Raw genomic sequence first — 13681 nt, 5'->3', positions numbered from 1 at the left:
GCCATTCCTCCACCTTGAAAGTGCATGGGTCAAGGACTGGAGGGGATCTTGCACTTTTTCATGTGGGGTGGGGAACTACATGGAAGCTATTGTTCTGCCTGTCTAGATACAGCCCAGTCACAGGAAGAAAACACCCCCACCATCTCCAAAAAGGGCGGCCACTAGAAAGCAGTCCCATCATCAAGACCCCCCCCCCCCCCCCACCATCTAAGCCATGTTCTTTTCTCGCCGTTGCAATTGAGAAGGAGGTAGAGGAACCTGAGGTCTCACACCACCAGGTTCATGAACAGTTATTACCCTTCAACCATCAGGTTCCTGAACCAGAGTAGATAACTTCACTCACCTCGACACTAAACTGACCCCACAACCTTTGGACTCACTTTCAGATTCTCTACAACTCAGGGTCACAGTATTATTTATTTTTCTTTTGGTATTTACACACTTCGTCACCTTTTGTTCATCTCTGTGTGTAGTTTTTCATTGATTCTATTGTGTTTGTTTGTTCTGTGAATCTTTGCAAGAAATGAATCTGAGAGTAGTATATGGTGACCTATACTTAGAACAACTTGCTTACCATATCCAGGTCAACTGACTTCTATGTCAGGTCTGAGATTCAGTGTCTTCTACAAATGGAAGAGGTGATGTATGTTCTCAATGAATGGACTCAAGGTTCCCAACACCACCCCAAATGCTCCTCCTCCACTCTGTAAGATCATGGATCAGGGGTTCCCATAGATTGGTGGGGATATTGCACTTTTTTCAAGTGGCACAGGAGACCACATTGAATCTTTTCCTGATTGCCTGGGAAAAGTGTGTGTGTGCTTGAGAGTCTGGTGCCAGGCAAGCAAGCCTGATGACTAGCCCTACAGTGTTATTTTTTTTATTATTAAGTGCAATCGTGAACAATAGCCAGATCAGAAATGCTGATCAAGTCAACTAGTTCCCAAAGAGAACTCTGATAGGCCAGTCAGATGGTTCACAGCTGCTCAGCGATAGAACATTAAAAAAATCATATGTACAATTAAGAAACATTAAAAGATAGTAGAAACACTGGAGTCATGATGAAGTCTGCTGGAGAGAGACATTTATACACATGCTGTCCTCCATAATTCAGAGAGATTGAAGGATAAGGTTACAGGAGCACTTGGAATGAGTGTAATTAGAAGTATCGTGCTGTGTGTGTTGAAGAGCAGGGATCAACGTTGCCCAGTGGACCATGAATTTGTGGTTATAGGGTCACAGAGCAGAGAAGCAGTCCCTTTGGCCCACTCTGTCCATACTAACCCTGAATGACACATCTGTACTAAATCTCCTTTATCAGCACCTGGTCCCTTGGCCTCTTAGGCTGGTGATTCAAGTGTACATCCAGATACATTTTAAGTGTGCGAGAGTGGTCAGCCTTCACTGACTTCTGAGGCAGTGTGTTCCACACTGGTCTCCAAACTCACATTTGCTGATTGAGGGTAGCTCCAACAATATGCAGGGAGCTCTAAAGCATCCAGGGCAAGGTTACTCTTTAACTGACCCTCCTTTGACCGTTTAACTACTTACATTAACAAAAAGACGTTGCAGATACTCAGAAAAACAAGCGATTCTACAGTGCTGGGAACCCAGAGTAACACAGACAAATTGTTGGAAGATGGTTAGAGTGTGGTCAGGCAACATTTATGCAAGGAATAAACGTAGATAGAACTCAGCAGGTCGGGCAGCATTCGTGGAAACGAGCAGTCAACATTTCGGGCTGAGACCCTTCGTCAGTCCTGACGAAACGTTGACTGCTGGTTTCCACGGATGCTGCCCAACCTGCTGAGTTCCTCCAGCATGTTGTACTTGTTGCTTTGACCCCAGCATCTGCAGTGTACTTTGTGTTTATAATAAACGTGGATGTTTTGGGCCTAAACCCTACGTGAGGCCTGGAAAGGAAGGGAGAAGAAGCCAGAATAAGAAAGTGGGGGAGGGGGTTGAAGTGAGAAACTGGGAGGTGATAGGTAGAAAAGGTAAAGGGCTGAAGAAGAAGGAAAGTGGTAGGAGTGGAGAATGGACCATGGGAGAAAGGGAAGGAGGGGGCACCAGAGGGAAGTGATAGCCAGGTGAGGGGAAGAGAAGGGGTCAGAGGTCAGTTATTCAGTTTTCTCCTCTCTAACTGGTGGCCTCTATAAGCATAAAGGGCATAGACGGCTCATGCCTAGAAAAGCTACCTGCAATTTTCACACCGTCCAAAGTAGGAAAAATGTCCGTCATTGTCACAGGATCTAAATACTGGAATGCCTCCCCAGCAGAAGTCCTCTTGAATTGCACAGTGCAGCAGGAGTCCCTTCACGAAAAGAAAGGAAGCTGTCTGCCACCTTTGCGACATCATTTAAGGATGTGCTGTAAATGCCTGTCACACCCCAGTGATCGAATGTAAATAAAATTCAGCCTTTTGTCACTACATTCTAGAAAATGCTGGATTTATTCAGCAAAGTAACTGGCACTGTTGTTCCTTGTGCTGCTTTGAATTATCAGCAGTCCTGCCCATCTCAAGCTTGTGGCCTGATTTTTAAGATATCCTTATAGTAGACTTCACAGAAATGCCTGATTATTTAGAACTCTCAAACCGTATTTTATTTGAAATTGCTGATTAATTTGGAATAATTTGTTACAGGCTTGTATGATCATTTAGGAAAGCTGAATGTATTTAAGCATAGTCAACACAGCTTTATGGAAAGTAAAGTATATGACAAACTTGCTCAAACTCTTTGAGGGTGTAATTAGGAATGTTGATAATGGAGAACCTATAGATGTGGTGTATTGAGTTTTCTAAAAGGTGTTTTGACATGGTGCTGCAGAGGAAGTTGATCCATTAATCAAAAGCCCACTGTGTCAGAAGAGTGTCAGAATGGAGAGAAAACTGGTGGTCGCAGAGAGGTGGAGCAGATCATTCTTTTTTTAGACTGGAAAAAAGTGATTAGCATCATAGCACAGGGAGCATTCCTGGTTTCAGTTGTTCATTATTTACATTAATGACATGGCGAAAGGAACAGTGTACAAGGTTTCTTAATTTGCTGATGATATGAGAATAGGTTGAAAGACAAGTTGTGGTAAAGATATTGTGATTCTGCACTGGGATATAGATAGACTGAGTGAGTGGGCAAAAGACTGGCAAATGGTGTTTAATGTGGGCAAGTGCGAGATCATGCACTTTAGAAAAGCACATATGCAAGTAGTTTGAATGAGTGAGCAAATGGAATTTTAACACAGTGAAGTGTGTGAGAAATCAAAGGCAGTTTGTTATCTAAATGAAGAGGTACTGCAAGTGAGTGAAGTACAGAGAGATCTACATTCCTAGCATATGAATCACAAACGCTAACAGGTAGGTTCATAGGTCCAACAAGTAGTTAGGAAGGCAAACTGCATGCTAACTGCATAAGAGTTGATGTTGAAAAATATGGGGGTTTGTTGTAATTGTACAGGGTGTTGGTGAGGCCTCGCCTGAAATACTGTATATTGTTTTGCTCCTTTGACTTACAAAAAGATGTAGTTGCAATGGGAACAGTAGAAAGGAGCCTCGCCGGGTTACTTCTTAAAATGAAAGATTTGTTCTATCAAGAGTGACTGAATAATTTAGGCCTGGATTCCTTGGAGTACAGAAGAACGAAGAGCAACCTTATTCAAACATATGAGCTCATAAGGAGGCTTGACAAGGTAGAAGTTGGGATGTTTTCAATTCAAGTTCAATTGGGTGTACGGGGAGAAGATGAGAGAAAAATTGAATCAGCCAAGATGAAATAGCAGAGCAGACTTGATGGGCCAAATGGCCTAATTCTGCTCCTATATCTTAAGGTCTTATAGTCTTAATTATCATTCAACCGTACATGAATACTCATGAACTCAGCCAAATAAAACGGCATTAATTTGGAGTCCATGTGTAAAAGACAGTACCAACAGACATACATGGCACAAAGCACACTCACGATAACAAGCACAAATGGATTCACAATCACGCAATAAAAGAGTCCAAACTTTGTGCCGTCAACCACAATAGAGCTTGTCTTCTGTGGAGTGAACGCTGGCGAGGCAGAACCAACTCCACAGTGCCCCTGGGAGAGCATACCATCTCCAATGCCTCTCTCAGGCAATACCACAGCTTGCGGCCTACTCCTTGCATATACAAGACAACATAAAATACAACCATGCAAAACATATATGTACATACTCCAGACCCTTCAGTCCATTGAAATCTTCAGCATCCACTCCAGCCCGGATGATGCGCCACACCATCCCAGTGGTTGTAAACAGACAACCCCGCGGTTTGAGGCCCCTTGTCCATTGAGTGCCACCAAAATCTGCAGACGACCACAACAGAGTTTGTCCCCTGCTGAGCGAATGCTGGGGGCGCAGCATTGACCCCATTCTGGATGCCATGCTGTACCACCCCCCGGCGGAGCGTACCGGCTTCAACGCCTCTCTGCTGGTGGCCGTAGATAGGTGACACCATGGCTTGAGGCCTAGTTCTCACTATGACCAAAGCCACACAACTCCGCCATCCGCCCCTGCTCTCAGCAAATAAATCAGTGAACTGAAATTTTAGCATGCCAGATTAACAATATCCAAAAGGGAGTCACAAAATGGGGAAAACCGTAAGGGACATTTTCCACATTCGCAGAGTGAGAGGATATGAGGATCTTTCCCCAAGTTTTGATGGGAGTCTAGTTTCCAAGGCAGCTGGATTACACCACAAACTGTGTTCTCATTTACCTCAATGTGACAAATCAGCATGTCCAGATGGTACCGTGTTTACATTTGGTGGGAGCTCTCGATGATTCTCTCAGTTTCATGGCAGCAGCAGTTGCCCTCAAGAACACTCAAAGACATAGGAGCAAGAGTAGGCCATCGGGCCTGTCAAGTCTGTTCCACCGTTCAATATGACCATGCTGAACTTTGCCCCTTCACCTCCCCTCCTGTGCCATTTCACCATACCCCTCTATTCCTCCATCTATCTTATCCACCTCCACTTTAATGATTCAGTTTCCTGCACCCATCAAGAAAGGCAATTCCAGAGATTCACTTTTCTTTGCAGGAAGTCATTTTTACATAGCTCAGTTTTAAATGATTAGTCCTTTACGGTTGTGTCCCCTGTTTTTTTGATTCATCCTTTTTTCCAGTCCTAATGAGGGGTTTCTACCCAAAACATCGACTATTCTTTTCCATAGATGCTGCCTGGCTTGCTGAGTTCCTCCAGCATTTTGTGTGTGCCCCAGTTTCAAGGACTCTGCAACTCATGTTCACAGTATATACTATATATTTTTATCTTTGCACAATTTGTGTTCTTTTGCACATACGTTGTTTGTCAGTCTTTGGTATAGATTTTCATAAATTCTAATGTATTCTATATTTTCCTGTAACTACTTGCAAGAAACTGAATCTCAAGGTAGTATGTGGTGACATATTTGTATATGTGCTTTGATAATAAATTTGCTTTGACTTTGACTGATTTAGAAGATTGAATCCATTCTGGAGCATCACCCTTTCCATTCTGCAGTTGGTTGTGAATGTATCTTGCACCTTGAATGGCAATTCCTTTGCTCTGGTTGTGACTCATATTGAAAGTTTGTGAAGTCATTTACTGTTGTTAATACTTATGTTGATTTGCTAGACTCTGCTAAGTTTGTTCTCTCTCCATATTCTAGTTGAGAACGGGGCACACTGTGAATTTGCAAATCTAAGAGATCTACTGATCCGGTAAGATACAAAACTTTCAATTCTTTAAGCACATCTCTTTTTCTTTCTGATATGAGCAAATTGGCGTTAATTTTCTTAACTGTTTTCAGACTAAAGGAATTCAGCAATTAAACACAATTGGTATTCCCAGTCATATGGCTCGATTAACACATCGGTCAGATACTAGATGGCAAAGCGGGAGGGGAAAGATTTGAAAGGGACCCAAGGGGCACCTTCTTCACACAGAGAATAGTGCTTTTATAGAACGAGCTGCCAAAGAAAGTAGTACAATAACATTTGAAAGACACATCAATAGGAAAGGTTTAGAACAGAGGATCTCAACCTTTTATTTATGCCATGGACCAATAACATTAAGCAAGGGGACTGTGGATCCCAGGAGACTTGTTCTCACGTTTCCAGAGTAGACTGAGTCTTTGGGCCATGATAATGATAGTCTTCGGTCTCTAGAGCACAGCAGCTTACTTGTTGCTGCTGTACCATAATTTATCAGCACTTCATAGGCGGCCAAAGCTAAAATCTTATCTGAAGGTGGAGGCCTCACGATTTCAGCTGGGTCACTTGTAGTGCCGCTGATGGGGTTTAATTGAACGGTACAGTCCTCTGAGGGCTTTGGAGGCCACTGCCCAGACACACAGACATAATTCATTCAGTGTTCATATTATTGAAAATCTTACAACTGTTGGATTCCTAAACTAAACCTACCTCAACAACAGAACACTATGGACCACCTCTTGAACTACATCTCTATTTGTTATTTTTTTGCTCTAATGTTTTGTTTCGAACAGTCTTTTTTGCCTTCTCTTCACTGTCTTGCATAATTCATGTGCAATTTAAGTTTTGTCTGTTGTCTGTACCCTACGCACCTGTTATGTTATTACAAGCAAGTACTTGTGCAGCTGACAATTAACTCAACCACTTGAAATATCTCAACAAAGCACAAGCGATTTGTGAAGCGATAAAAGGTGGATTTAACATAGGAGCTTCTCTGTAGTCCTTGGTGATAATTGGAAGAGCATCTGTGAAGCAACAGCACCAACTCTGGTGGGATGATGTAATTACACCCAGCCCAAAGGCAGATGGACCAAGCCCACGCTGTGACCCATTGAGTTGGAAACTGGACCAGGCAGATAATGATTAGTTTTATTTGTCACATTACATCAAACATACACTGACATTTAAGAGGACTAGAATATAACAGCAAGGATGTAATGCTGAGGCTATATAATGCATTGGTCAGTCTGCACTTGGAGTAGTCTGAGCAGATTTTGGGCTCTTTCTCTAAGAAAGCATGCACTGGCATTGGAGAGGTTCCAATGGACGTTCACAAGAACATCTTGGAAATGACAAGCTGAATGTATGAGGTGCATTTGATGGCTTTGGCTCTGTACTCGCTGAAGTTTAGAAGAATGAGGGGTGATCTCATTGAGTGGGTGGCATCCGTTAGTCTCGAGAGACCATGGATCTGCACCTGGAAGGTTTCCAGGGCGCAGGCCTGGGCAGGGTTGTATGGAAGACCGGCAGTTGCCCAAGCAGCAAGTCTCCCCTCTCCACGCCACCGATATTGTCCAAGGGAAGGGCAAGGGCCGATACAGCTTGGCACCGGTGTCGTCGCAGGAGTTGCCAGAACGAGGTTGAAGACAACGTCGGACTGCCTTAGGGACTCCAGCTCTGGATTTGTCCTCAGGGTTTACTCCCAAAGCCTTTCCCATGAGTGGGTATGGCCGCAAGGCAGCGGAGGTTTGAAATCAGAGTCTTCCCTCTCTTAGATGGACTGCCTTCCCAGGCTGATGAGCTGCCTACCTATGATCTCATTGAAACCTATTGAATATTGAGTGGCCTAGACAGAATAGATGTGGAGAGGATGTTTCTAGAAGTGGGGGAGTCAAGGACCAGAAGGCACCGTCTCTGAATATAGAGACATCCATTTAGAACAGAGATGATGAGGAATTTCTTTAGCTGGAGGGTGGTGAATCTGTGGAAATCATTGGCACAGATGGATGTGGAGGCCAAGACATTAGGTATATTTACAGTGGAGTTTGATTGGTAAGAGTTTTTAATTAGTAAAGTGTAAAAGGTTACAAGGAGAAGGCAGGAGAGTAGGATTGAGGGGAATACTAAATCAGCCATGATGGAATGGAGGAGCAGACTTGATGGGCGAATGGCCTACTCCTGCTCCTATGCCTTAAGGTCTTATTGTCTAAATACGTTGCTTGCGTTGTATGCTGAGGCAGCCTCAAGTGTCTGCACACTTCCCTACCTCACTAACCCTATCCTATACGTCATTGTAAAGCAGGAGGAAACCCGAGCACCTGGAGGAAACCCATGCAGTCGTGGGGAGAACGTGCAAACTCCTTACAGACAGCGGTGGGAATCAAATTCTGATCAAGGATTGCTGGCGATGCCTCCCCCGCCCCATACAGAAAGGCTCAGAATAATTAAACTAATTCACAGTAAAGCCTATCCGTTCAGCAGTGACCAGGTCGACAAAGTGTCTACAAACTGCAACAAAAGGAAGTCTCAGTTAAATTTAGTCTCTTAATTAAAGCGGGATTAATAGTTCTCTAAAATGCCGGGTGGAATCTGATTGCATCATCCAAACGTGCTTATAATCAATCCAGTAGCAGGCAAGCATTACTGAGTGACTTTCCCATCAGTCATCTTAATTCTGGGTGTGAATGTTGCTGGGATTTAGCATGATGCTGCTTGGATTAGAGGGTGTGAGCTATTTATGGCTAAACTCCCTGGAGCTTTAGAGGCAGAGAAGAGACCCAAAAGGAATTTAGACAATTATGGAAGGTACAGATAAGATATCTCTACCCTTTGCTGCATGTAGAAGTGCTGTCAATATTCAGCACGGAGTGCAGACGTGGGGGAACAACGGTACAACATTTAACACTTCTGCCTCACTGCACCTGAAACCATCAGGCTCCTGAAAGAGCATGAATAACTTTGCCCACATCAGTAACGTGGCAGTCAGTGTAATGCTACAGTGGCGCAGGACATCAGAATTCAGTTCCAACGCCATCCTTAGGAGTTTGCGCGTTTCCTGCAGGTGCTCTGGTTTTACGGTCTGGAGACGTACCAGGTTAATAGGTTAATTGGTCATCATAAGTTGTCCTGTGATCAGGCTACAGTTAAATCAGTGGGTTGCTGGGCAGTGTGGCTCATTGGGCAGGAAGGGCCCATTCCGCGCTGTATCTCTAAATCAGGGGTTCCCAACCTGGGGTCCACGGACCCCTCGGTTAATGGTAAGGGTCCATGGCATAAAATAGGTTGGAACCCATGCTCTAAATAGAATAAAATAGTAAAACTGATTCCACAGTCTATGAACTTACTTTCAAGGAGTCTACAACTCATGTTCTCTGTATTATTTATTTATTTATCCGTCTATCTATCTATTTATTTATTTATATTTGTGTTTGCCTTTTGCACATCAGTTGCTTGTCAGTCTGTGTGTTTAGTTTTTCATTGATTCTGTTGTATTTCTTTGTTCTACTATGAATGCCTGCAAGAAAATGAATCTCTGGGTATAATATGGTGACATATATGTACTTTGATAATAAATTTACTTTGAATTTCGAACTATTTCTGCCATTTGTAGGAATGACGTCTGTACGTGTTGGACACTTGAATTTAATTTTGTGGGAGTTTGTTCCAATCCATGTGTGTCTGAGAGTCAGGTATTTGAAACCCCAGGGACAACCTGTCTGATAATACAAACCTGAATGAGTCAGTACACCCGTATCTTTTGCTGATGAAGTCAGAAATTATTGGAAGTAGCTTTCCTCCGCTAATTTGCCCAGCAAGAGAGTTGGCAGCTGGTTTGTGAGAGGGGATTAGTCTGGTGATAGCTCGTGGATTCTCAGCCCGCAGAGTCCGGAATGGTCAGAGCTCACGGATTAGTGATGGGATCACCACCTCGGGTGATATTTGACCAGTACCAGATGTCCTGCCTGGGGAAGTACCTTTGGCTGTTCTCACAAGGCATAACCGAGTTTATGCTCTGACTGCTTTGTCACTTTCCCAACATAGGCTACCATCTGCGATCCTCCTCGCTCCCATTTCCCGTCTCAGAGGACTGGGGAGAAGAGGATCTCTGGAAAGCTCAGCTCTTTTAAAGGCTTGGGGAATGCTAAATTGATGCCAGAGCTGACAAGTGGCAATGCTCCTGGAAGCTTAGCGAACTGTGGCTGGACTGCGGGCCACCGAAGTACAGATGAAGTACGGCAGAGAATGAGTTTTACAGCTGAGCGAATTTTTCAATCCTCCTTCTGTCGAAACAGAGGACAGACGCGAAGAACTGCCTTATTTGCAGATGAAATATGTGCTCCATCCATCCAGGTTGGGACAATCTCAGTCATTGTCCTCGAGCCTTTCAACCTATCACAGAGTAACCCTGACGAGAAATGGTGTCATCGCCTTCACGACTGAGGTCGGCAGCAAACGACACGTTTCAGTGTGTGCGTGATAAATAAATGAATGTGAGCCTGGATGGTGGGGACAGCCTCCAGAGTGGGGACCTCCGCTTTACAGGTTCAAGCCCTGGGATGCACTCGCACATCTGCACCTTTCCACGTCTAATCTCTCCGCCATTGGTATTATAGCCTTACGGCCGAGACTCCAACCTCTGCAGTACAGATTTCCCCTGCTATCCGAAGGTAGAGCATTCCTGTGAAACCGCTTGTAAGCCGAAATGTCGTAAAGCCAAGAAGCAATTAGCATTAATTTATATCGGAAAAATTTTTGAGCGTTCCCAGTCCCAAAAAAATAACCTACCAAATCATACCAAATAACACATAAAACCTAAAATAACTCCAAGCAGTAAAAGCAGGAATGATATAAATACACAGCCTATATAAAGTAGAAATAATGTATGTACGGTGTAGTTCCACTTATCAGAATTGGGAAGATTGAGCCAAAACTGATTTGGAGAAAAAAAATCGGCACGTACCTGCCTACGCATGCACCCACCTACGCATGTACACGCATACGCACACAACTGCCCGCACAAGGCTTCACAATCGTGGTAGCCTTTCTCAGGGTAAGCACATGTATAAAGTGGGCGTCTTTTTTTTGTGAAAGTGAAAATCCACTTTGGTTAGCGAAAACAGGTACTAATGTAGGTCTCTTGTAACAGTGAGCTGTCGTAAAGCGTACATTCGAAAAACGGGGGCCACCTGTACCCACCCTTAACCATTCCAGCTTGCTACCTGCCCTCTTGGCTTCAACACATTCCTTTTAATCTCCTTCGTGGACCAATTTCTGGCTAAGTTTTGAGTAATTGTTCAGTTCCCACATTAATTGTGTTTGAAACGTCACAGTGTCCTTTGAGATTGAATTGCTCGATCATTCTAAATTATCGTTGATTGAGGTTTAATCTCTTTCAGAGAGGATATTTCTAAATTTTCAATCTTGAACAGAGAGCAAAAGGAATGACAGTTAGAAAGGAAATCACTAAAAATGCCTTCATCTCACGCCCAGTGTGTATCCGTTACTGCCCACGTTCAAAATCGCGAGACATTAAATCCTCATCGATTGCAACAATTGCAGAGTAGATACCCCTGGAGGAAATCTGTTCAAGAGGGAGCTTCATTACATGAGAACAACCTCAGCTGTGCCGCAGAGAACAAGCGACAGCTGTGAAAGGAGAGGCTGAACAACCAAAAGACCCGACCACTAACCACAGCCATCACTTACTCCTGCTCCCACTGTACGAAAGTATGTCAGATTCAGAATCAGAGTCAGGTTTAATATCACTTGAAACTTGTTGTCTTGGCACCAGCAGTACAATACAATACATTATAATAGAGAAGAAGTAGTGAGAATTACAGTAAGTATGTACTGTATACATAACACACACACACACACACACACACACATATATAAAATAGTTAAATAAGCAGTGCAAAAATAAAAATTAAGAAGCGGTGAGGTAGTGTTCATGGGTTCAATGTCCATTCAGAAATCAGAAGGCAGAGGGGAAGAAGCTGTTCCTGAATCACAGAGTGTGTGCCTTCAGGCTTCTGTACCTCCTACCTGATGGTAGTAATGGGAAGAGGGCACGCCCTGGGTGATGGATGCCACCTTTTTGAGGTATTGCCCCGGATGTCCTGGATACGACGGAGGCCCCTGAATTTGCATCCACAGCCTCCTGAGGACCCACCAGTAGCCAGTCCCTTAGAGAACTTCGTACTCGAGTTGAGTGACCGCATTACTACTACGAGGTTGAAGTAAGAGAACCTGCCAGTAATTAAACCAATCAAATACAAATGCATCAAGTTCAATTGTAGAATCACTTCCTTAGTGGACCATACTAAAAATAATTTTATGAAGAAAATGGGCACAAATAAAGGGGAGGTCAGATGGAATAAAATTGACATGACCTGCACTGAAAACAAGCCAGACGTTGGATCATAAGAAGTCCTGCACCATGATGCCAACATAGACACAAAAAACATTTCTACTTTTAATATCCTCCAATGCACTGAGTGGAACCACAGGAGCCTGGCTGGTTATTATTGGACTTAATTGACTTAAACAATGGCATAGCAGAAATGACTTCACACTGTAGGAGTGATTAACGTCACAGTGGCTTAATTTGTACCTGGGAGTATTTATATAACACAGGCTTCAGTAGCAGCAGCGAAACTGATGCATCAGGATTTGGAAAAACTAGACAATGTAAAAGTGACTTTCAAGTTTCAGTGTAATGAATAATCTGGGCTTCTCATTATCACAAGTTCCTTTGTTTACTTCATTAATATAGAATTTAAACAGGTGGAGTTTAGAAAAATCTCTTCTAATTATGGTCCCATTTTTGCCGGTGGTTAGCAGATGGTTGAATATATTGATGTTAAGTGAGCTTAGTTATCAGGTAGTGTCAATGGGGGGAAATGGACAGTTATGGGAGTTCAATAAGCCATTGATTGTCATATTCCAATATGACTCCAATATTCCCTGCGTGGCCATTTATACATAGAACATAGAGCATTGCAGCACAGTACAGGCCCTTCAGCCCACCATATTGTGCAAGCCCTTGAACATGTTCTAAGGTTAATCAAAGTTTAAAGTTCAAAGTACATTTATTATCAAAGTATATATACATTATACAACCTTGAGATTCGTCTCCTTACACCCAGCCACAAAACAACAAAACCGAAAAGAACCCATTAAGAAAAGACTGTCAAACACCTAATGTGCAAAGAAAATAAAGCAAATCGTGCAAGCTATAAAAGTAGGTAAATAGCATTCAGAACTGAAGTCTGTCCACAGACAAATCTGACCCTTCCCTCCTACATAACCCTCTATTTCTGCTTCATCCATGTACCTATCTCAAAAAGTCTCAACCCTCATCCCCCACTTCCGTTGGCAGCTTGTTCCGCGCTTGCCTCTAATGTATCTGCCTTAATGATCACCAGTCTGTGTGGTGGGTATAGTCACATCTGACTATACCTCCTTGATCATCTTCCCTAACCCAAGCCAATGGTATACCACACCTTGACAAACTAACCACCGAATAGTAGATTCGTCAATTAATGGCAAAATAATTTGGTATGCAGATGAAGTGAAAAAATAATTAGAAGCTGCCAATGCAGAATGCCTAAGGCAAGATTGTGCTTGACAAAGCTGTTATGATCCCTACTGAGAGTTATGCTAACCTGATTTCCCCCACTGTTCACTGGTGGCAGCAGCCCTACCGCTGACATCCCTCATTCCACCAAACCACTGACATTCATGGCCCTAAATACCAATCACTACCCTCCAATGAGATCCAACCCATGACCACCAGGACACCACATCCATTGGCCGTCATGCTCCCAAGTCTCCCCACCTTGACTCCACTTGCTGCATGGTTACCATACCTAGCAACCACCACACCATACCCATCATCCTAGCAACCACCACACACTACCCATCACCTAGCAACTGCAACACCATACCCATCACCTAGCAACCACCA

At 43.5% G+C, this 13681-nt stretch overlaps 1 protein-coding gene and 1 long non-coding RNA gene across 8 annotated transcripts in view; one reads left to right on the top strand and one right to left on the bottom strand.

Moving 5' to 3' along the window:
- The window catches only part of LOC140735343 (septin-9-like), a 416923-nt gene that overhangs the window by 392673 nt on the left and 10569 nt on the right, over positions 1 to 13681 (top strand). For all 7 annotated transcript variants that reach the window (XM_073060281.1, XM_073060280.1, XM_073060282.1 and 4 more), the window contains one exon: positions 5670 to 5721. In XM_073060281.1, the coding sequence (XP_072916382.1) occupies positions 5670 to 5721 (52 nt within the window). The remainder of the gene's footprint in view (positions 1 to 5669; positions 5722 to 13681) is intronic.
- Positions 1 to 13681, bottom strand: part of LOC140735347 (uncharacterized) — a 51748-nt gene that overhangs the window by 27563 nt on the left and 10504 nt on the right. The window contains exon 3 of the long non-coding RNA XR_012100737.1: positions 11758 to 11961. This is a non-coding gene — a long non-coding RNA (uncharacterized lncRNA). The remainder of the gene's footprint in view (positions 1 to 11757; positions 11962 to 13681) is intronic.

Source organism: Hemitrygon akajei, chromosome 11 (genome assembly GCF_048418815.1).
Source record: "Hemitrygon akajei chromosome 11, sHemAka1.3, whole genome shotgun sequence".
Classification (NCBI taxonomy): Eukaryota; Metazoa; Chordata; class Chondrichthyes; order Myliobatiformes; family Dasyatidae; genus Hemitrygon; species Hemitrygon akajei.
The sequence above is the reverse complement of the archived record's forward strand: the minus strand, read 5'-3'. Positions and strand labels throughout refer to the sequence as shown.